This window comes from Candoia aspera, chromosome 2, assembly GCF_035149785.1.
Source record: "Candoia aspera isolate rCanAsp1 chromosome 2, rCanAsp1.hap2, whole genome shotgun sequence".
NCBI classification, from domain to species: domain Eukaryota; kingdom Metazoa; phylum Chordata; class Lepidosauria; order Squamata; family Boidae; genus Candoia; species Candoia aspera.
Window position 1 is genome coordinate 182,647,672 of NC_086154.1, and position 24,427 is coordinate 182,672,098.

A 24,427-nucleotide genomic window follows, 5' to 3' on the forward strand; every position below is an offset into this window, starting at 1 on the left:
GCCTGCCCACCATCCGTGACCCTTCCCTAGTCACTCCCGACGCTTTTCCCTTCGATTGCCGGAGAACCCGAGTCCTACTTCTTCCCCTGGGTGATGGGGATCTTGCCACCGGGTTGGGCCGTCGGGTTGGAGTTTCCTCCGGACCCTCTCGCAGGGACCCCGACCCCCTGGGGTTTTCTTTTAACATGGCCACTAGAGATTCGATTTTCTCCTCTAGTGCTTTTATGCGGGCGGGGGTAACAGGTTCTTCCAAGGGTCCCGTGGTCACCAAGACCGTAGGTGACAACGGAATCTCCGGTTCCCAGGACGCTTGGGGCGATTCGACCTTGGAGTCCTCTTCCTCCCTGGTTCGATAGCCATCCCCTGTAGCGCCCCTCACTTCAGACGGTAAACCTCGGTCTTCCATCTGGATACTCCGCTTATCCTGGCGGGCTGCCCTCTGAGCTCGGGAGCTCGGGGTCACAATAGCCTTCGTGGTATCAGGTTCTTCTTCGCTCCCTTCGCTCTCTCGCAGCCCAGGTTCCATCATCACTAGCGCTCCCTTTCACCAAAGACTTGGATGGGGCTAGCGGAAAATATACTTATGGATTCTCAGCTTTATGTAATGGTTGCCTACTCCAAAATACTCAGTCTCACAAGCCAGAGCTTAAAGATAACTGATTTATTATAAGAATAGTGTGCAAATACAGAGAAAGCTGAGAATGAGCAAAAGCGCGCCAAATACAAACTAAAAACCCTTGCTTCCAAACCAATCCCGCCCCTATCCCCCCTTAGCAACCACCCCCCTCCCAGGTGCTAGCAACCATTACATCGGCCTGAGAAAGTAACCTTGAACAGAGTTACAAACCCAAACATACATTCCTAAGCAGCAAGATAAGAAACAAAGAGAAACGGAAAAATACCAGCAAGCCTGCAAGCCTGCAATACACGGATCAGACAGGTGACATGTGAAACGTTACGATGTTAACAGAACGTTGAAACGGTGAACATGACAGTCTGGGGGCTGTATGGGCCTGGATGGGGAACAACAGGCTACAGCTGAACCCTGGTAAGACGGAGCGGCTGTGCGTTAATGGCTCTTCCGTATCCCAGACTTTGTCATCTCTGGTTCTGGGTGGGGTTGCATTGCCCCAGACAGACCCAGTGCATAACCTGGGGGTCCTCCTGGACTCACGGCTCCTGCTCGAAGAGCAGGTGGCAGCCAAGGCCAGGAGAGCCTTTGAGCAGTTATGTGCTGTGCACCAGTTATGCCCCTTCCTGGATTGGGAGGCCCTTCGAACAGTCACTCATACCCTTGTTATCTCTCATATAGACTATTGCAATGCTCTCTACATGGGGCTACCCTTGAAAAGTATCCGGAAGCTTCAGCTGGTCCGGAATGCAGCCACGTGAGCTGTTTTTGGTGCCCCTAGAAGGCCACATGTAACGCTGCTGCTGTGCGAGCTGCATTGGGTACCAGTCTGCTTCCGGGTCCAATTCAAGGTGTTGGTTATCACCTTTAAAGCCCTACATGGCATGGGGCCAGGTTACCTGATGGACTGCCTCTTCCCCATTACATCAGCCCATCCCACCTGATCGTGCAGAGAGGGCATGCTGCGGACCCCGCCTCTAAGACAACTTTGTTTGGTGGGGTCCAGGAAGCCGGCCTTCTCTGCAGTAGCTCCTGCCCTGTGGAATATGCTGTCCCTGGAGGTGAGACTGGCCCCATCGCTCCTGGCCTTTCGGAGGAGTCTGAAGACCTGGTTCTGCCACCTCACTTGGGGCAGAGAGAGGAATAGATCTACATGGGGATGGCTGTTATAGACCACTCCTCCCACACTTGGACTGTTTTAGATTCTTTAGCCACTTGGACTTTTTTTACTCTTATTTATATTATTTATTACTGTAATTTTATACTGTATATTTTATTTATTGTATGATTGTTGTTTTAATTGATTATTGTAAACCGCCCAGAGTCCCCTGACGGGAGGAGATGGGCAGGGACAAATTGGATAGATGGATGGATGGATGGATGGATAGATTAGATGATAGATTAGATGATAGATAGATAGATAGATAGATAGATAGATAGATAGATAGATAGATAGATAGATAGATAGATAGATAATGTGAATTTGACATAGTGTGTTTTCTCAATTCAGCCACTGTGGTTTGCAGAACATTAGCATGTTATGCAAAACCAGAATTCTAGGGCATTCAGTAAATAAACAAGAGTTCTCCTTGTTTCTTATCCAACTGTCTCTGGACAAAGAGTTAAAAAGACAGCTGGATAAAGAATGTTGGATTTTGAAGCCTAAAGAGTTACAGCTACCCTCATTAATGTCAGCATGCTGAAATGGATAAGCAGATATAAACACACCTTTCAAGTGGAAAAATCGCTAAATATAAAAATGTCTAGCTATTATAAGAGGGTATTTACTTGAGAAAGATTTGAGCAGTTAGGCACAACTTTAAATGCAACTTTAACCAAGTTCCTTACTGTGAACATACCTGGATTGTGGTGCTCCAGAGACTGAGTACACAGCATGTATTTATTTATTTATTGTTCAAATTTCTATCACTGTCCATCTTCCCCAAAGAGGGAGACTCTGGGCAGTTTACAGTAAAATTTACAATTTAAAACCATCAAACATATAAATTACAATACAGAAAATCCAACAGAAAAATAGAATAAATATAAAATATAAAATCCAAGAGGCACGTATTTCATTTGGTAGGGAGGACCCTACGACACCAGCCACCTCCAGGAAGAGCTATTGCCCTTCCCATCCCAGGCGAGGTGGCAGAACCAGGTCTTCAACTCCTTCCGGAAGGCTGGGAGTGAAGGGGCCTGCCTCACCTCTGTGGGCAGAATGTTCCAAAGGGCGGGTGCCACTGCAGAGAAGGCCTGCCTCCTGGACCCCGCCAAGTGGAATTCCCTTACTGGCAGGGTCCATAGCATGCCCTCTTTGCGTGATCAGGTGGGATGGGTCGATGTTAAGGGGATGAGACGGTCCCTCAGGTAGCCTGGCCCCATGCCATGTAGGGCTTTAAAGGTCATAACCAACACTTCGAATTGGACCCGGAAGCAAACTGGCACCCAGTGCAGCTCACACAGCGGTGGTGTCACATGTGCCCTTCTAGGGGCACCAAAGATAGCCTGTGCGGCTGCATTCCAGACCAGCTGAAGCTTCTGGATACTCTTCAAGGGTAGCCCCATATAGAGCTCATTGCAGTAGTCAATGTATATTGTTTGAATGCCAGCTGTATAGTTAAGAGAGAGAACAAGATCTTGGACATTAAGCAGTCCATTGGGATCCATACATTAGAACAAAGTATTTTATGTGTGGTCAGAACCCAAATTTTATGTGTGGTCTTTTATCTGAATAAAACAGTGCAATTGAGAACTGCGTATGGATTTGATTTGGAGAAACTGTAGGAGTGATATATAAATATAGTTTGTATTTTCTTTTAGTTTTGCCTTTATTTTGTTATGTGTGGTCTTACCAGCTGGCAAGGTGGTTGTATGAGATTAAGTGATGTTTTTTCTCCCGCATTCTTGGTTTTATATTTTTATGTTATATGATTATTTTATTTATATTTTATTGTTTTTAGACTGTTATGGAGTTTTTAACTGTTCCTATGTTGTACACCAGGGTCATGTTTATTGTGGGATGGGCAGCTATGTGAATATGCTAAATAAATAAATAAATATTGTCTTATATTTTGTATTCCGATATGACCTCACTGGCTGATCAATAAAGTATTAGTATTAGTATAAATAAGCAAGCAAGCAAGCAGTGGTTTAGCACCACGTATAAATCAGTTATAATTTACAATAGAATATTATTGGCTGTCAGTTGATTTCACTCAACAAGTAATGTTCTCCATGAGAGGACTTTTTCACTATCAGAAAAGGACAGATCAGTCTATCTTTGGACTAATCCATCTGAGGGTATCTTCATTTTTCATCTTTGGATGAAATAAATAATTATGTGAGTGAATCCATCCTATTTAAAATGACTTCCTGGTCCCAGATCAGGGAGTAACTTGTGAATCTGCACTAATGAAAAAAAATTGAAATCTCCAAGGCCAGAATTTACTGCTTGAAGTTTGCAGGATACTTTTAAAAATAGCAGTACAGAAGATTCACACTGATATGTGATCTGCTTGCTTCCACACACAGCATAATTCAGAGCACCCAAGAGGTTAATCGCAGCTCATTTCCTCCTATTTCTATCTCTTCTGAAATGTTAAAAGGAGCTAAGTTTGGTTCAGCGTTGTGCATATCCTGCTTTGGAAACAGCAAGGAATGCCAAAAACCATAGGAGAACAAAAGGAGAAGTTTTTTGAAAAACGCTTACCACAAGCGCTGCAAGACAAGATTCTCCAGGCATCGCTAAAGCAAGCAAACCGTCCTCTGAGTTTTTCAGAAATAAAAATGGGCAATTCATACGGTAGTATTCATGACTGTTCTTAGCTCAGGAGCTGAGAGACAAAAAGAAAGGGAAGGCTAAAATGATAATTAGACTTATACAAACACACACATGCACATGTATGTTCCCCAATAACAGCCTTCTTTAATCTGGTGCCCTCTACTGTTGATATGTGGTGTACAATTCCCATTAGCTGTGTTGGCTGGTGGGGAGAAGAAAATACAGTCCAGCATACTTGATGGGCACCATGCAAATTGGTTCTAAGGTTCATTCAAATAGTATGGAAGGATTCACACAAACATGCAGTCCTTTCATGGGGCATTTTAGGGGCCCAAAAGAGCAGACAGCAGCCCCTATTTTAGAGTATAGTGATTTCAAGCAGGGGCCAAAACCTTTCCATTCTAACTCAGTTACATACAGGATCCTACTAGCAACATTGGCTGCAGCAACTAAAGCCATCACATAGCCTACATTCATGATTCTACCAATATTTTATGGCTGGATTGCAAAGCCATTAAAAAATAAAAATCTATCTAAGGATATGTTCATTTTCACTCAATCCAGTTTTCTAGTTCATTTGGCACACTGAACCGTAAGCCTACATGTGCTAGGTTATCACAACGTACTGTATTTAGGTGTCAGCAGAGGGACAAATTAGCAAATGTGTGTCATCATTTTGACATTTTTGGGTTTTGTTACAGACTCTGCTGCCAACATCCTAGTATGATTGGTTTTTTTAAGCAACTGTCTTCATTGTTTAGGCTGGTGGGGGTTGCTGGTAGTTACAGTTAGCAACATCTGGAGGACCACAAGTTCTTCAACTCTGGGATACAGCAGGTTGAAGAGCAGGTTTGGTCAGAATTTCAATGGAACATCTTCCTTTAGGTACTCCATGGCTGGCTGAACATATTAAACTAGAGTTGTGTAAAACATTGTGATCCATTTCTGGAACATACCAGAATGTTCCTTTTTCCCCCTGGAACACTACAGTCCAAATGATTTGGGGGTAGGGTGGGTGGGGGACTGTCCATTTCCATAAGTGAACCTTCAAGAAGAAGAAATGGGTTGTAGTGTTCCAGATGTGGCCTGGCTTTGAAATGTCTACCTGATAAACTCTCCCTCCCATAACATTTCATGAATGAAATATCTAGCTATCTAGCTATTGCAGATAGCTAAGATTTTAAAAAATAATAATATGGCTTGTCTGAACACTTGTGCTATATTATGGATTAACCTGATGACCTGGTTCACATAACACATTCATTCAGTGGCTAGATTTCTGCAACTTCATTAACAACCCAAGCTACTCAAACTCCAGTTTGGCCCAGCCTAACATGAACCCAGTCACCGTATATCAATGTGATGTCCACTGAAAAAAGGAGACAGACAGACATGATAAATAATTATGGTAAATGTCTAGACAAGTCAGACTTCAAGGCTGTCATATAACTATGACATACTATTTCAAATATGTCACCAAGGGTCTGAGTTAAAAGTAACCGAATAAACCACAGTCAGCTGTGTAGCACCCACAAACTATCAGCCATGGCTTGTAAACTATAATGGCTGGATTCACACAGGCTTAGATAAAAGGAAGCATAGTACAGCTTAGACAAATGCAGGACTTCAGCCATTGTCTGAGCATCCTTCCAAGTAAAAAGATTGTGGCTGTTCCATGATTATTATTTTTTTTTGCAGTTCTCCACTGCATGTCATGCTGTTCAGTCTTCTATGGTTTGCCACAGGACATGGTATGCCAAAAGGAGCTTCATGATCTGGGAGTAATCTATATACTGTATATGCAGCCTGTGTGGCATGAAAGAAATCACGGTTTAGAAATAACAGAGGATAAGTTTGCAATTATGCTAAGCCCAAACCAACCAACCACTATATGGCTGAGCATTCCCCTCTGCAGCGTGGAAAAGGGTACAATTATGTGCTAAGTGTTATTAGGTCAGCGGAAGCCTTTCACTAAAGTGGGTAATGTTCTGAGTTTTGAAGAACTCTTCATCAAACAAGATGCTTAAAAACCCAGGAAAAAGAGAAGGCTTTAAAAAAAAAAATCCGAGCAATTATTTAATATTTCAGACATAGACTATTTCACTAACTGTCAATCTGAGCAGGACATTGCTTAATTTTAGGAAAATGCTCCAGGAAGCTTCAAGGTTGGAATTTGAACTCAGTTCTGTAAATCATCAAAACAACAATACAATCCTACACAAGTGTGTTCAAAAGTATGCGATTGAGGGTCAGTGTGTAAAGGAGTGCAGTCTTGGCCCTTCCTTCCTAACTCATTCTTCCTCCTTGGTCCTGTTATCTCCTTTAATACAAAAATAAAAACTGTTTAGTTTGGAGATAGTTCATTTCTGCTCTCCTGCACTTTAATGAATGTCTCAACATTGTGCTTGATGGAATGGCCATCTCTGTATACAGTTTACTTTCTGACACAAAAAATTCTTATGCCATGCCCAGTTTGCCATTCAAAAGATTGCCCTGTGGTTCATTTCTGGGCAATGTTAATATGGAAGGAGTATAAGTTCCAATTGCTAGTAATATATCAGCAATGGCAGTTTCTGCCTTACTCACCTTTTAAAATATCTCAAGATCTAGACTGAATCAAATCCTAGAATAGATACTTAACTTACATCATTCAGGAATAACGCACCTTTGTTAGCAGTTAGATTTCCGAAATGATATAGCAGAAGGTGTGGGAATATCGCAACGGCAACTAAGCTTCCAAAGTCATGTTTCAAATGAAGATGGATTCCTGTTCCAAAGGTTGAAGACAAGTACCTTACGCAGCTTCCACAAAGACCTGGGAAATTATTCAACATTTACTATAATTGTATTACTAACCAATAGCTTCAGCAACATCTCTACATTCATTGGCATATTTAGCTGCAGCTTTCTACTCAGCAAAAAAGGCAGTTTCCCAGATACAACTTTGTTGTAAGGCAGTCCCCAAATCTCTCACTGTGGGAGACTGCACCACCATTGTTAACTGTAAGGTCCTGTCTTCTGAGTATTAGTTGGAATTAGATGGACCTTGGCCTGATCCATCAAGGCAGTTTAGATGCCCTTAAGTTATAAATGCAGTAACTGTGAGAGGAATTCATATGAATCCAGATTTCACCCTCATCCAATAAGGTGCCAATGCCAAATAAATCATTAGATGAAGCATTACAGATACTGTGGGTTCCCCAATACAGTATTACAGATGGATTAGTCATCCAAAAAATGAGTCATCACTCCTGTACAAAATTAATTGGGAAAAACATGTGGCAGATATAGGCAACCCAGCCTATATCTCATTTTAAAAGCAGCATTAGATAGTACCTGTGGGCAAGGTTATTGATTTATGATTCACTATATAATGTTTGGGGGGGGATAACTTTTGATACATCAAGGCTAGGTATTTTGTGCAATACCTAGCATATTGTATTGCTATTACTGCTTGATTAAGCGTTTTGTATCAAGTTCCAATAAAGCAAGCTGCAGAAAAATCTACTTCTGATTCAAATGATCAGTAGAAAGACATAACACAATCATGAATAGCTCATGCAAAGTGATAATACTTTTCTAATTCTCACTGAAGCTGTTGAGCTAAAATTGGAGTGGTGCAAAAGACTTGTTTTTCCAGAAGCTTTGCTCACTCTAGTATTGTTTCATACAGCTATCTCTTTTCCATTAGAGCCTAGGCTTTATTTATATATACTGTAAACACACACACACATTCACACATTCACACACATAAACACACATATATACACGCACACACACATATAAATAAAAGCCAGCTGAACAATATATTCAGCCTCCGATGCAGAAAATATTTGCAGAAGTGCCAGTATTAAATATCCCAGCAGTGGGATACTTATTCAAAAATGAAGAAAGGAAATGTAAAGTGAGTCTTGAGGTACCTATAGGTAAGAGGTAAGCTTTGTAAGAGAGAAAATCAGAGAGACTGTATCTCTACAGTCAAGATCTCCCGCAAAGGAGAGAAATAAGGCTGGAGAACTTTCCCATGCTGTTTTGCAAAATTGGTGCCACGTCACAACCGACCCTATGTGAAGAGCACAATGAAATTTCATTCAGTGTGTTTATTCAGAGTGTGACTTCTGTCCACCGTTCATCAAAATATGTTATTGTAGTACAGGGGATTTCAATGGATAAACCAAGTGACTGACAAAAAGACTCCTGTGAAGTTATTAGAGACCAACTTTATCTCAATAAAAAAAAAAAGAGTCTCACTGAAATAGCTGAAAACTCTCCCCAAAAGGAAGGAAGAGATATTAGTGGGAATTTCCCCTAGATAATAGGCTTGGGTCTATAGTAATCCTGTTTTGTCTTAGTTAGATATTATATGAAAAACAGAATGAAACAGATTTATTGAGTTGAAGCAGGAAATTGACAATTCTGCAAGGGAACTCCTTCTAAGTTTGCCATTTTAATAAACAGTGCCTTTTTTGTTCTGTTCAGATTGAGCAAAAGTGGAGCCACATGCTGGAAAATGCATGGAGCTAAAACCAGGTCTTTATAAAGTTGTGCAGAAGAAGAAATTTAGCCCCTTTAATAGTTTCCAAAGCTGTGGGTGTGCTATCTTCTTCTCCATCTTACCCACACTGCTGATGTGAAATGCTAGTGACGTCTGGCTGTCAGCAAATGCGCAATGTCATATACGTGGCACTGTATTGTGTTCCATCATTCTAAGATGGAAGAAAACTCTCCCCCAGGCAAAGCTGAAAACTCTGTATTTTTTTTTAAAGTGTAGCTCTAATCATGAGAATGGATTTAAAAAATCAACTGGTTTATATAAGTATGGTATAAATCCAGAAGGGTTCAGATCCTGGAGAGTTAACCTCACTTTCTGATGACGTGAGCAGTGGTTGAAGTACTGAGAGCTCCTCAACACATCACCCTATCAGCAAAAAGAAGAGCAAGGGAGAAATATATAAATGACATAGCAGAGGAAATAGGAACAACAACAAGAATGATAGTGCAAGACAGATGAGTGTTGGAGCAAGAACAATAGAGAGGGCAATGAAGCCAGCGATGGAGCCAGTGAAGAAGTTGCTCCTAGAGCAGATGATGGAGCCAGCAATAGAGCCAACAAATGAACCAAAACAGATGGAGATCTGGTAGTAAAGCTGACATGATGCCACTGGTAATGGAACCATTGATAGAGCTAAAATGATGGAGTGGTGATGGATCTGCAACAGAGCCAATGATGGAGCTGTTATGAAAGTTGGTGATGGAGTTGGTGATACAGATGGTGGAACTGTTGATGGAGACAGTCATTGAGCAGATGATGGAGCTGATGATGGAAACAGTGTTAGAATAGTAGAGCTAGCAACAGAGAGCACAATGGAAATGGCAGGGAAGCAGGTGAAAGTTGACAGAGTGAACAATGAAACAAGGGAAGATAAACAAGCAAACAATGTGAAACAGGAAAGACATGGCATGAGAGCAATCATCTGTGCAATGGACATGGTAAATGATTCTAATCCATAGGGCAAGTGGGACTTCCTGGTAAAAATTCTGTAAGCCTCCCAGAGTCACTCACTGTATGTGAGTTGGGCGGCCATATAAATTTGTTTAATAAATAATAAATAAATATAGCAGGAGAGAACAGCTGGTTAAATCTGCTAGTCAAAACACACCTCTACCCCCTGCCACAAACCATGTTCAGGGGAGCTGGCAGGATATCCATCAATCATTTTGCTTAACTTGTCCCATATTAAAGCTGTCAGGACAGGATCCCTCACTAGCCTCTTTTCTGAAGCAGAATAAAAATCAGCTGTTGGGGCAGAGCAAATTATGCCAGTTTAACTTAGGGTCACTGTAAATCAATGATGGAGAAATTATTTATTTATTTATATTTATTCATACATCATATCTATATAGCCGCCCATCTCACAGATTTGTGACTGGTTAAGAAATGGTCTTAATCTGCAAAAAATACAAGTAAAAACTGAATAAACCAACTTCCTCAATCCATAGTCCAGATTTATACAACCTATCAAGTCTACTGCAAGCCATCTTAGCATATTATGTAAAGATGGCTAGTTTCTCTACACTTCTATATTTACAATCTCCCTCTTTATTTTTATATACGTACCTGTAAAACAGCACTAGTATGAGACCATGTAGTTTCATGGTCAAGTTGTAGGTCTAAGGAAACTCATTGGGTGATTTTGGGCAATCATTGGCATAATGCTAAATCATTAGGTGGTTTCTTTGAGGCTTGGTATAATATGTGAAACTGTCCATGATGGCTCAACAATGTTTGAAACATTCACTTGTTTGATAAATCATTTGGAAACGAGCTAACAGGATCTACCTGTTTTATTACAGAGACAAAATGAAAGGCGACTTCCACGTGTGCCATCCTAAGATCATAGAGGAAAGGAAGGACATAAATGAAATAATAAAAAATAAATAAGTAAATTTCATGAAATGGTCCTTGGTTCATGAAGCAAAGAATTTGCTACATGTTAAGGAGACACAAGACTATTGTGTTTTGCTACTAGAAACTAATGTGATTATCCTCTCCCATAAAATTCTTCTATTTTTGCTTTTGACTCAGTCAAGGTATCTATGCCATTGTTTATATCAATTCAATAATGTAATAATAAGAAGAAGAACAAAAAGCCAAAAACTGTTAGAAATACAGTTCCAAATACTTGGGTTTTTAAAAATTTGGGTTACATTTTTATTATTTTGCATTGACCAGTTTTATGTAACTTTTAGTCATTCCTGCGTTTCTCAGAAAATACCATGTTACTGATCTTCCATGGAAAGATAAAGCAATAGGAAAAAGTTAGTACAACGTAACTGTGAGGAAAGGGAGTCATCTGGCCTGTTGGTATCAGTCAGAAAAGCTAGCCACACACTTTTACTCTGTTTGCTTTTCTTATTCAGGCTTATCAGCAGGCTTTTACAAACAGAACATTACTCAAAGAAGATCTCTTAGGAACAAGGGAGATGGGTCAATGAGAAGAGCTGATCTGTCTTTTGCTCATTCACGATGACTCCCTTTTCAACACAGCACTTCTGGTTTGCTCTTTTCTCAATCCCACTGGGAGTTTTATCCTCCTACAGCAAGTATGTGACTCCATAAGACTCTCATACACTTCAGATTGAAAGAATGCTGTGAATTTTTCAAGTCAGGCAGGCGTTCCAGGATTCCTTGGATATTGAGGGTTATGAAGTCATTTCTTAGATACTTCATTTTACAACATATGACTTTTACCTGCATAATAATTTTTTGGAAAAAAATATGGGATTTGTCCTTAAACCTCTTTTATTTTAATATCCTTGTGCGTATTAAACACAACTCAATGCTAGAACACTTCTGATACAGTAGGATAAATCGAAGTATAGAAATACAACATTTTCTGCTATTGCAGTTATTGCTTTATCTAGAACTTTACTACAGTGCAGCTATCATCAGACTGTTTTTTAAAACAATGTGAATTAAACTATATTGCTTACTTAACAAAGCAAAACAAATGTAAATTAAATGATATTCACTGAACAATTGTTTGACAATACAGAATTAAACTCAAGGGTAAATAAGTAAATGTCCCTAGTACATGCTTCTCATGTTCCCTAGAATATATGCAAAAAAGGCACCCAGACTCTGCTATGTGCACTGGGGTGCCTTGAAATGTCGACATTCCTCAAAATAACTGTATGATGCATAAGCCCTTAGATTGGGTCCATCCATGGTAGATACATCCAGGATCAATTCCTGCTGCTCTGTAAAGCTTCTATTATAGTTTTGTTATATTCTGCAACTTCCTTCATCACATTCTTCATTATGGGCCGATAGTCACTCTCCTGGCTTTTTGTAGCTATAACTGATTATACCAATTAAGGGAAAATTTCTCCAATAAATACCAAAGGTACAAATAAAAAAAACCATCAACTCCTAATCCCTAAAGAACTGAGGGTGGCAATACTGGAAAAAAAAAAACTAGACATCAACCTTTTTTTGGTCATTTTTTTTATCATTTTGCCAGGCAGAAGGAAGACATGCCTAAAAACCACAGACAAGCAACTAAGTTTTTTTTCCCGTCATGATTTAGCCTGCTCACGCTTGGATTTACTACTGATGCCAGCTGTAAGAATGAGATATAGAGGCCAGATGTTACATTATGTCATGCCCCCGTGTACAGGGTTTTACATGACGCTGCCATCCCTCCAGTGTGTGTGCTGTATATATCCTGTGGTCAGTGCTACTGATCGAAACACCCCAAAGGCTCTTATTATGCCGAAGCACTGGTACAGCTTCACCAAGTGATCTCACTGACTCTTTTTCGGCTAAGGCACAGAAAGGATTGTTAAAAACTCTGTAGGTATGACCACAGAGAAGTCACTGTTAGACAAAGCATCACTCAGCAGTGAGAAGGAACAATGAAAACACACGCCATTGGTAAATGTATTCTTGTTGTGCTTATCTGGCAAGCCACCCTAGAAGATGGCTGGCTGGCAAGAGCCATTCACTTATGTAACTACACTTGGTATACATCTCAAGATGTTGGTGGAGCTTTTACTGGTCAAATAAACCCAATAAACTGTATATAAACCCTGTGTGAAGGAAGCAGCCATCAACTACGCTAAACTGACTGCTTCATTCTTAGGTTTATTTACTGTGTTTAAGTAAGTAACGTATTTGCATGTTATGTTACACAACAAGTAGATTATATTTAGTTCACCATGATCTGAGAATGGAGACAACATTAAACAAGTCTAAATTTATGCACCTGTCTTAGTTCCTTATTAAACTCATGTAATTTGTAAGTGCTTGATGTGTGCTGTCATTGTATTCAGGAAAAAAAAAGTATCTTAACAAAATGTATTCAGAACTAGACAATCCGTGACCCGTTGGGTCATAGTTTCAGAAATATTTCCTTACCAGATTCCTCAATGCCTTCAACAACGGCAGAGCTGAAAACATTCTTAAAAATTCAGGGAGACGTTCAGAGATGTATCTGCCTTGAAAGTAGCCCATGTTGAACTGTATAGCACAGTCAAACATCAGGAGTTAACCACAGGAAATCCTTTATGACATTTGGTATTATGTCATAAAATGTTTTATGATCATTTTTATTGTATGAAATGCTCTATAAAATTTGCCAAATTTCTATTCCACGGGACTCCCCAGATTTTGGACGCATTCTGCAAGTTAGTGTCATGTTCACTGTTTCAATGTGCGCTGTACATCGTAACGTTTCACATGCCATGGCGCTGATGCACATTTCTGTTTGGGAGGGAGCTGCTGTGAAACCTTGTGCCAAGCTCTGTATCTATGTTCATTCTTTAATAAATCAGGTATCTCTGAATTCCTGCTCATGAGTCTGAGAGTGTTTTAGAATAGGCAATCATTACAGTTAGCCCATTTGAGGTACCTTGGTTCAAAAACTGTTGCCCTATCATTTTGCCCAGTTAAAGTATCAAACAGACACCAGAGTTTTAGCAGTATATAGATAAATGTCAGTAGAGCTTAATAAAGACTGTTGCATTGCAGGAAGTATTAGTAGTAATTTGCAGTATTTGACAACGGTAATGCCATTTATGAAAACAAAAAGGATACATTCTTTCATAACAAAGTTATTTTGTTCATGATGTTGCCACTTCCTTTCCAAATTTGTAAGCTGAAAGTAGAAAATGAAAATATGGTAACAGCAGAAATAAAAATTGTGCTTCCGCTTTCTTAACATTAAGATTGACCTCCCTTCTATTCAATTGTTTAGCTCTGTTGCTTTCTATTAAGCATTCAGATTAAGACTAATTGCAGTGTAACCCTCTCTCTGTGTATATATGTATGTGTGTGTATGTGTATCTACACACACACACACACACACACACAAACATGTAATTTTTATAGTGACAAACTATTAAAAAACAACTCATCACAATGAAGACTGGCTTTATGTATATAAGACACAGAATTCTCCCAGTCTGTTTTTTTTGTGTGGGGGGTGGGAGGGGGTCAGTAACTGCTCTGCACTATACAGGAGAAACTTCCTCACTTCCATAGTTGGAATTTCCTGTCTGATGCCAGAAGGTGTGATTAAGAACTGGTCCGCACTGAGAATAGTCTAACACAGTAAGTTAAACGGTGGAATTTCAGCCATTTGCTGAGCATAAATAACAAGGTTATATGGCTATTATATTTATGGCTGCTTCCTAAAAATACTAGCACCAATTTGCTTGCCTGAAAACTACTGTTCAAACTTTGGGAGTCAAAACATGTAGGCTCCTTACAATGAATCTTTCAAAAACATTCTGTGGAAGTCAACATGTTTACTTTAAAAATATCTGACTGAAGAATGAAAATTAGAATATAAACTGCTGTATACATTAAAACAACAATTATATTAATACTTGCATTGGAAAAATACTTTAAATTTTATTGATCAGTAAGCTTTGAGATAAAAAATAATAAATAACAACGCCCATCATACATTTTACAATTGTTTTTTATGCCATACTCAGCATTTAAAGTTATCAATTCATAGTATAAAATTTTATATAGCTTTTATATGTTCTGTATTATTGCAAAACAGTAGCCTTCATGTTCACTACAGAGAGATGACACTCAGTACTTGCTGAACTTTTTGCATAATAAAAACAAACTATGTTCCTTTTCCTACAGAAATTATTGATGACCTGGAGTAACTGATCAAGGTTTAAACCTTGAATAAGTTTAGAATAAGTTTAGAAATGCTTATCTCAACATTATACCAAACTACCCATACCTCTAACCATCCAACTTATATTTTTGTCTGTGTTTTATACCAAGTTTCATTTGTAATAAACCCAGCCCAACCAAAGTTGTTGAACCAGGATGGAGCTATCTCAATGGAATCCTGCCATGCCTCAGCCCTTTCCCACAAATCTTAAAATACTGTGGTAAACCCCAAGCTTCTATGATTTTTAGATGTTTTAGATGTTTCATCGCTTGGATTTTTTATTCTTTATTTTTATTTATAGTATTTTTATAGTATTTTATTTTTTGTATTATTCTGATGGTTTTAATCACTTGTTGTAAACCGCCCAGAGGCCTCTGATGGGAGGAGATGGGCGGGGATAAATTAGATTAAATAAAATAAATAAATAAATAAAATTTTAAACTGAAAAAAAAATGTGGTTTCAGAGTTCTACATAAACTAGAATCAAACTATTGTTCCATAATTTGATTTCTAGGGAACGTTTAATCCTCTTTCTCGGTCTGAAATTATAGGAGAACGGAGTTTAAAAGGTAGAGTTAAAGTGACAAATAGAATGGAGAATGTGTGCATTCTGTGTGCATTCTTGGTCTAACAAACCACAGTCTAGGATCATTGTGATACTTAGAATGTACAAAACCAAAACACAGACATTTGGAACTGCGTATTTCTAATTCTTCTGAAGAACTGGCATTTGAAGAATGGGTGGAGGTATCTCTTCCTCCATATTCTTACCCTTAAAATAGCTACTTCTCCCTGTAGAGGAACTTTAGGTGCTGGCTACCCTCATTAGGGGCTTGAATGAATTAAGTCATCAGAGGTTTATTGAGTAGACATTTGTGCAAAATCTGGCATGGCTTCAACATGGGCTAATTTTCCCAGAATCGTCTCAATGTCTCTGCCCATATTTGCAAGAATGTATGATTGCAATAATAGTATTATGGTTTAGAGGTTTATACCTGGAAGAGTTCCATCCTTCTTTTTAATTCAAATCTGCCATCTGTGGTATTTACTAGAAAATACGTCATGTGTCCCACATGTTAAAAAACATGTCTAAAGAGGCTTTGAAGCAATTCAGTGTATCTTCAAAATTTACCTGTGCATGTGTCTCATTCTCCTGCAGTTGCAACTTTAGGCCTTCGTATTCTCTATTCAGATGTTCCATAATTTTCTTGAATGCATCCCGGTGCTTTGTTAATCTCTCTTTCTCTTCTTGCAGTTTCTTAGCAAGAGGATATAATACAAAGCTAATTCACTCAAGGAGGGAAAAGGTATTTATGTTTATAATTAAGCCTCTAGCACAGCATATAGAGTACCATAAAGAGCACTGTACAATGAGATAGAACTGATTTGCTTTTCAGAATATGACTGAAGTGGCCAGCCTTTGAGTTATTCTATCTTTTAGCAAGTGGTAAAATAGAAACCTGAAGATTTGCATGAATACAGATTTTCCATTTCTTTAGAAATGAAAATTCATACCTTTACTATGAATCATTTCTTTTTCTTTCCCTGTGCTCATGCACTCATTGTACATTTAATATTGATTCCCAGCCAGTGTTTATGAACACATTGGCCTCTAGTATTTTTTCCTAGCTTTTACTTTCTAACACATTTCCTCTTCTCATAAAATCTTTTGTTCAAAGTCATAAATGGTGCTTAAATGCTGAAGCACTTGATATAAATAATACACAATTAAAATAAAGAGCGGTAGTATTCCAGAACTATCAGGAAGATATAGTAGGATAAAACTGGAACAGTTACTGACTTTTGAAGGGAAACACAACAACAAAATCCAATCCCCAAGACTCAAATCAAGCAGCATGAACATGTTGTCCAATAAACCTTCAACTGGGGAACACCTCTCAGTAGAACGCAAAAGGATGAGCAGTAGTTCAGAAATTGATGCTAGTGCAAAAGGCATGGGCAAGGTTGTTATCTGGTACATCTGCACTGCCACAGAACAGGGTTTGTTGAAAGAAGTGCACTAGCTGCTGATTTAACTGGGTTTAATGCTTTGGTCTTAATGTATCTATAAGACTTGATAAGTTCCCCCGGTTAAATGTCATCTTATGGAACCAAGGAAGCGTGCCTTCTCTGTCACAGCTCCTATCCTTTGGAACAGCTGCCCCCCAGATATATGCATGGCTCCCACTCTTCCAGGTTTCTGGAAGCCCCTTAAGACCTGGTTCTGCTCCTGGGCCTGGGATTAGGGTGTTTGTGGAACCCCTGCCATGGTTTTTTTTTTTCAGGTTTTGTGAATGTTACTGTTGTCTTGTTCAGGCAGTTAGGCTTTGTTATGCTATGTTTTTAACTGTATTTTAATTATAAATTTGATGTCTTGAGAGCTCCCCAGAGAATTCTTGGAATTAGGGTTATGATTATATCTGCTTGATATCAGAGTCTTTCCTGCTTATATCTATCAGACACCTTCTTAGTTGTGTCATATTCTGCAGATATTTGCCTAACAGGAATAGGATTTTTTGCACTGTGACTTTCTGTTGAACAACTTGAAATAAGCCATGTATTTTACTCATTTTGGCATTCGGACATCTGATACTATTTTTATTTATTTTATATGCCACCACTTTATATTGTACCATGTTTTATTTACCCGTTGGTTAAGTGTGTTCCCTACTCTTTATTATAATCATAATACCAAGTAGGAATACTGTAGAAATAGAACTATAATTCACCATATAATTTTAGTACCATAAAATTATAGTAACATATTCAAGCTAGGAAAACAGTAAGTACAAACATTGGTGAAGGTGGAATAAAGGTGGATTCCATATTGAACACTATTAACATTTAACATAACCTCAAGCTGTTTTGCATGACAGGCAACATATGAATACTATAAATCATCATTTGCACCATCTTCTTGCTGGCACTTCTAGTTCTATTAGGTAAGGAAACATAGTTGGGATAGACTGAAAATGCGCCTTCTTATAAAAAGAACAAGACAGGGAGAGAGTGGTGATTTGGAAAAACTGATCCTGGTGCAAGAGAAAAGAGGGAGAGCCTGTTTTGGTTGGCTTTATTTATCACCCATTCTAAACATCCATTCCTACAAGGAAGCATCGCTAATTTTAACAGCATTTCTTTCAAGTGAGAAGAGTGCTGACTGCTTAAGGAAAAAGCTAAACGCTAGTTTTTAGAAAACGTTTTAATGCCGCTTCAATTTTAGGCATAAAATAGTTTCTAAGCAATCGCTGATATTTCTGAAGAATTTTTTTTTTACTGGTTTGATCATTAAGATTCTATTGGGAAGTATGGAAGCCACTTGAAGCAGCTGGCTTGTATCTTGGCTTGCAGCAGTAAATATGCAAATATTACAACTATTTGAGTTATTACTGACACATCACATGGCTCTGCCATATCCACTTGAGATAAGATATAGAGAAACAGTCCAACCTTATTTCACTGAGCAGTTAAGAGTACAAGCCCTACTGGATTCAGTAGAGCATAATCCTACAAAAGTGAGTAGAAGACTGCAGTTTCTATATATAAGTTTTAAAGCAGGCCCAAGACAAGTTTCTGTCAAATAGTTTAAGTCTGCATTTTAAAGAACTGGGTATCAAGCACATTTCCCTTTTGAAGAACTGACATACAGAAGAGTGAACTTATTCTTATTGCCCCAAAGAGCAGAATCAGAATCAGTGGCTTAAAACTACAGGTAATCCTCATTAAGCGACTACGGTTGGGACTGGCAACTCAGCCATTAAGCAAAGCAGTCACTAAGTGAACTGTGACTGTGCTTATGATCTTTACTTCAGCTTTCCTTTGCTTTACAGACCTGAGAAAGTCATAAATGCGAGGACTGGTCATAAAGCTACTTTTTCATCCCTGTCATAACGCAAATGGTTGTTAACAAGGCAGCTGCTAAGCGAGGACTACCTGTATAATGAAACTAGACATCAGGAGAAATTTCCTGATTATATCATCTAGTGGAATAGGCTGCCACACAAAGAGCTGAGTTCTCCTTTGCTAGATGTCTTTGAAGAGAGGCTTGGTGGCCATCTGTTAGCTCTAGTAGATCCTGCACTGAGCAGGGGGTTGGATTAGATGACTCCCAGTATCCTTTGCAATTCTATATTTCAGGATTTGGACTGCTGATTACCTTTTTCTTTTCTTCTCCTGCTGTTTTCAGAGCAGGCAGATTGTTATATAGTTCCAAGTCCTTGGTCATCTGTTCAATTTTTTCTTTGAGAGAAGTCAGTTCATCAATCATCTTTCCCTCCAATAAGCCCATCTTCTGGAGGTCCATCTGGAGACGCTGGCTATCTGTAACAAAGGAAAACTGTCTAGTACGTACTGCTGACATACAGTATGGTTTATTTTCCATTACAGAGAACTGAATCACACAAAACATTTACTTATCCAAGAAGACAACCAACTCCTGCTTGCCTTTTTCCCCCTGGCTTTGCTCCAGTAAAGCTCCCAAGAATGTTCTTATCTTTTGCGTACAAATATCCATTATCTGATGAACTAAGAGTACGGCAAAGACTGGTGCTGAAATAGTTTATTGCTTGCAACAAAAGCTGCCAAACAGAAATTAAGACTGTTATGCTTCATTTATATTTGTGAAAAAGAACCCTATTGCCTTTTTTAGTTTTAAACTATCCAAAATGTTATAAACTCCTAGTGGTTACACTTGTAACTTAGAAGAAAAAGAGCAGATTACTATAATTGAAGGAAATATTCAAATAAATGCTGATCCTTTGTATACCGATTTTGTTGACCCACAATAGAGTCCACCCATTATCTGCAGCTCTGACACCATATTTTTAAAATGTTTTAAAATATTGAACTTAACATCCAACTGCTACACAGTGCTCCCTGTGGTCTGGCCATTTTGACTGATACCTCTCTAGTTCCAGCAACACCAAATCCCTAGATACTCCAAAAATAATAATGGGATCTTAGTGCATGTGAATACTCATTTCCTGTTGTGCGTGGTCTCATCTGGGAATTTCAGGCAAACCTATTCATTCCTCCGAATTACCTGTGTGTGTACTGTAGATTGAAAGGTTTTCTATTTAGGTTTCAATGCAAGATATGGCACTATCAAATTAGCGTACTGCAGGAAAGTAGTGCATATCATCATGATTTGAAATCTTCATGGTGTCTTGTTAATTCCTTTCCTAGATACGGTTTAACTCTGTGAGCAGCCTGTGTTCCTGGCTGGTCTTCTGCTTAGAGGATACATGGGTTGTGCTCCAAAATAATGATTCAAGGATTCAAAGTCTTGCACAGTGGAATGCCTGGGGACTGGCAAAGAAGTACAGTCACAGCCAGCTATGTTTCTGAGATTCAAGAAGAGCTGCAGTCTGGAGTTTCATTTTGCATGTTACTTGTACTTGTGTTGTGATGCAAGCGCTTGTGTGTATGAGAAAGAGAGAATAAGCCTTAGATGGAATTCAGTAGATGGCACAACAATATGCAGTAGCATTTATTTTGGTGCTTACTCTTGTATATGGGGAAACGAGCCATGCTTTCTGGAGAAGGAGGGACTGAAGAGGCAGGGCAGGAAGTTTGGCACCTCTTGAAGCTCCATGATCCAGTAAGGGCCAACCACCAGTCTCTAGAAACTGTCACCCCTCCTCCTCCTCTTCACTCTCACTGCCTGTATCCCTGTCTCTACTTAAGCAATGACAAAAAGGGGGAAATAGTAGAGTATCATATACTTGCTTTACTTGGGTTGATTGTGCCTAAAGAGAGAAGGCAAACGAACAAGCAATTACAGCAGCCATGGGAAAGATCCAGATCCAATGAAGGATGTAACGTACTGGGCATATTGGCCAAGAGTACCTGAAGTTTGAAGCCAACATACAGAAAGAGGGACTGTAGCTCAGTGGTACAACACGACTTCTGCACACACAGAAGAGGAATGGGCAACCATAGTGAAATAGGACTCTTGTAGAAACTTGAGAAGGGACAAGGTAATGGTATTGTCAGAAAAGCTCTATGCCCTATATATATTTTGCACACATATTTCATTTTGTATGTACTGAAAAAAACTCAGTTTTGCTAGAGCGGCTGCAGCCTGTCTCTATTCTTTCCTGCACCTGATGTATTCCTAAGGATCTGACGGTAAGCTGATAATAAAAGCCTCCTAAAGATAAGGATAGCACGGCTATTGGTGAGCTCAGTATCCAGAGGCCTGAGAAACTTGATGTGTTTTAAAATATAACTGGATTTTTCTTTAACTTCACAGGGGACTGAGATTTACAGATGCACAGCACAAAAAATTGCTAGCTATGGTCTTTTCTGCTGCTCTTTGGGCCCAACCAACTGAAAGAGCACCAGATGACCATTTTGTTCTTTTTCCTTTTCCCCTTGTGTAGCCATCTTTTCAAAAATACCTTTGGTGTTATTGCATTATATGATCAGTGCTGCTAACAATAAATTACATCAACTATACTTTGTCTTCCAAATGTTCATTGCCTGATTGAATTCGGGAGCCTCTTTTGACTGCTGGCAGTTCAACAACTCATGTTCTACATGTGAGCCCTCCAAATTCCACACACCTCCCCCCCTCACAAGAGTGCCCCTAAACATCAGCAACAAAGATTGAGGAATGATGCCATTTCCTGCTGATTTTCAGCAGCAGAAAAAAAAAACTAGGTCCTCATGTCAATTGAACATCTAAAAAAGTAAAACAAAAAACTACAAATCCATCAATCAACCAATCCAATTTCCCCCAATTTTTTAAAAAAAATATATCATTATCATTATCATTACTGCTGCTGCTGCTACTACTACTATACTATGTCTTGCTTCCTGAACAATTGTTCATTCCTGGTGAAGAACATCCACATTCAAGATTCCTATCTGAAATCTTGGAAAGCTGCTGCTAAACAGTATAAGCAATATCAAAAGGCCAACAGTTTGATTGCGGATAAGACAGTTTCTTTTGTTCAACAATCTGGAGAAGGTACTAATTTTCTTCAACCAAATACCATCCTAGAGTAAAAAAAGGAAAGGAAAAGGGGGAAAAAAACAACCCTTCTCTCTGGGAAGAGACAGGAAGAGGATGCAGTCTAGTTCCTTCTGATATGCCACTAAGTCACAGACTTCAGCAAGCAGTGTGTACATAGTAGCAAATTCTGAGACAAAACTGCTTTTGTGCTTTGACCTAGGGAAATGTTAGTGGGAAATGCTGCCATCAGCAAATCTGTTTACTCACAGAAGTTTCCTTTAAGGAGGGAAAGACAGACTACTCTGTAACAGTATTTCACACAAAGAGTGAACTTGTAGCCTTGAAGAACTTTTCTAAAATATGGAAGACTTGTTACAAAGCAAACAGGCGATGTGTAGATTGTTAAGGACATGATTCAAGACCAGCAGAGTCTCACCTCCTTTTTAGTTGGTTAAACAAATCAGTAACCACAATCATAGGGATCTAAGCAGTTTAAGGGAAATAAATTAGAATAAAGATTTGCCTTGTTGAAACAGAGTTCAACTGCTTTTTTCACCTCTTTTAAACTGCATTTTATTTATTTGTTTTAGTGTGAGATTCTGGTTTCATGACCAGGATAGGAGAGAAAGAATAACCACAGGTTCACAGATATAATAGAAACTGTGGTCTAATCAACTCCACAAGTGTTCCCATTTGGAATGCACGCAAACCATACAGAACTTGTCAAGGTCTGTCCCCCAAAATGGTTGTTTCCTAAATTAATATATTTGAAGACTGATAGTGCTTTTATTTTAGAATGTTATTCATAATCTGTAAAAACTCAATGCCTTGTAACATTCTTTGGGGCCCAACCGCTTCTGGAAGATGTAAAGATAACTCCTACTTGAAAAAAAAAATTAGTATATCCATATGTTATGGGGAAATCAGCTGTATTTGCCTGATTCTATACCAGTTTCAAAAGATTTATTTAAATACATATGTTATGCTTCAATTTATATAATGCAAAGAAAATATGTACAAAGATATAACCGTAATCATCTAACCCACAGAGAAAGGGAAAGCAGTATAAAGCTGATACCATATGGGGCAATTTGATATGCAGTCTGTGCATTTTATTGTTTTTTCATCATTTCCAGCATTCATACTTTCGGCTCGTACCATCAAACAAAATTCAACAAAGAGAGCTAGAAAATTAGTCATCTTCAGATCTAATGGTAGTTTGCTTGAACCACAGCTCATCAAACAAGCCAGAAGTGTGTTCACACAACTTCACATTGTGCAGATATGGAGCAAGGAAAACAAAGACACTCCTTCTCCAAGATCCATGGAGAGCTCTACTGTAAGGAAAAATACTCTTTCCCTTTCCAAATATGACATTCCACAAACAGGCTTCTTAATTCTTTTCATAAATCTTTTCCCTCATTACTCCCTAATGTAATTTGTAAGTTTAGCTACTCTTTCAATTAAAAAGCTTTTCCAGCACTAAAATCTTAGTGGTGAACAGAGAGTATGAGCTAGGAAAGAGCTGAGTCTTTGAGATATAACTCAGGCAGGGTTATTTTTTGTAATGGAATAAATGCATTTCAAATGTATTCTTGCCTTACCTGTACCCAGATTTTTAGCAGTACTCTGTGATTTTTGCATTTCACTTGATTTGAAAGTGAGGTCTTCCTGCATGATCTTCAATTCTTGATTTGTTACAGAAGATATCTGCTTCATACGACTCACATTCTGCATATTAAAACAAAAAACAAACAAAGAAAACCCTTTCCAAATGTGTGGCTATGCCTAGTGGCTGATCAATGAAAAGAGCTGGAGTTTTTCCATAAATAGTTACAGTAAATATCCTTAAGAAAATAATGTAAATAATAGAGAATATATCTCAAAAGAAGCACAGCTGGGTTATCTGTTGTTGTTTTTTATCCGTTCAATCATGTCCAATTCTCAGAGACTGAGAAACCACTTTTCATAAGTAGTTTTCCACTGCCTCCTTTCTAGGGCTGAAGAAAGTGACTGGCCCAAGGTCACCAGCTGGCTTCGTGCCTAAGGTGGGACTAGAACTCTCAATCTCCCAGTTTCTAGCCCGATGCCTTAACCACTACACCAGACTGGCTCTCTGTGTTATCTGTACAAATCTTTCTATTACTTTACCTTACATAACGAGTCAAGGCTAAAGATGAACAAAATGTTAAAGGCTTACAATAATTTGAGGAAATTCAACCAAGGATAGTTGTTTCTTGCAAAAATAACCCATTCCTTAATGCTATGGAAAAGTCTTCAAAGGCAATGTATCCTAAAGGAAAATTGTTTCTAAAAATGTTAATGGGACAATCAGATCCTAGTTCAGAAAGTGA

General features: G+C 38.8%; 1 protein-coding gene across 2 annotated transcripts in view; it reads right to left on the bottom strand.

Moving 5' to 3' along the window:
- Positions 1–11,723: 11,723 nt before the first annotated feature.
- The window catches only part of IFT74 (intraflagellar transport 74), a 49,231-nt gene continuing 36,527 nt past the window's right edge, over positions 11,724–24,427 (bottom strand). Inside the window, exons 15-19 of one of the 2 annotated variants that reach the window (XM_063294999.1) lie at positions 23,678–23,804; positions 19,272–19,435; positions 16,248–16,373; positions 14,014–14,074; positions 11,724–12,277 (exon numbers count right to left, since the gene is read on the bottom strand). In XM_063294999.1, coding sequence (XP_063151069.1) covers positions 12,162–12,277; positions 14,014–14,074; positions 16,248–16,373; positions 19,272–19,435; positions 23,678–23,804 — 594 coding nt within the window. In that variant the 3' untranslated portion in view covers positions 11,724–12,161. Of the gene's footprint in view, positions 12,278–14,013; positions 14,075–16,247; positions 16,374–19,271; positions 19,436–23,677; positions 23,805–24,427 lie in introns of those variants that run through there. The other variant, XR_010067310.1, reaches the window with a different exon arrangement.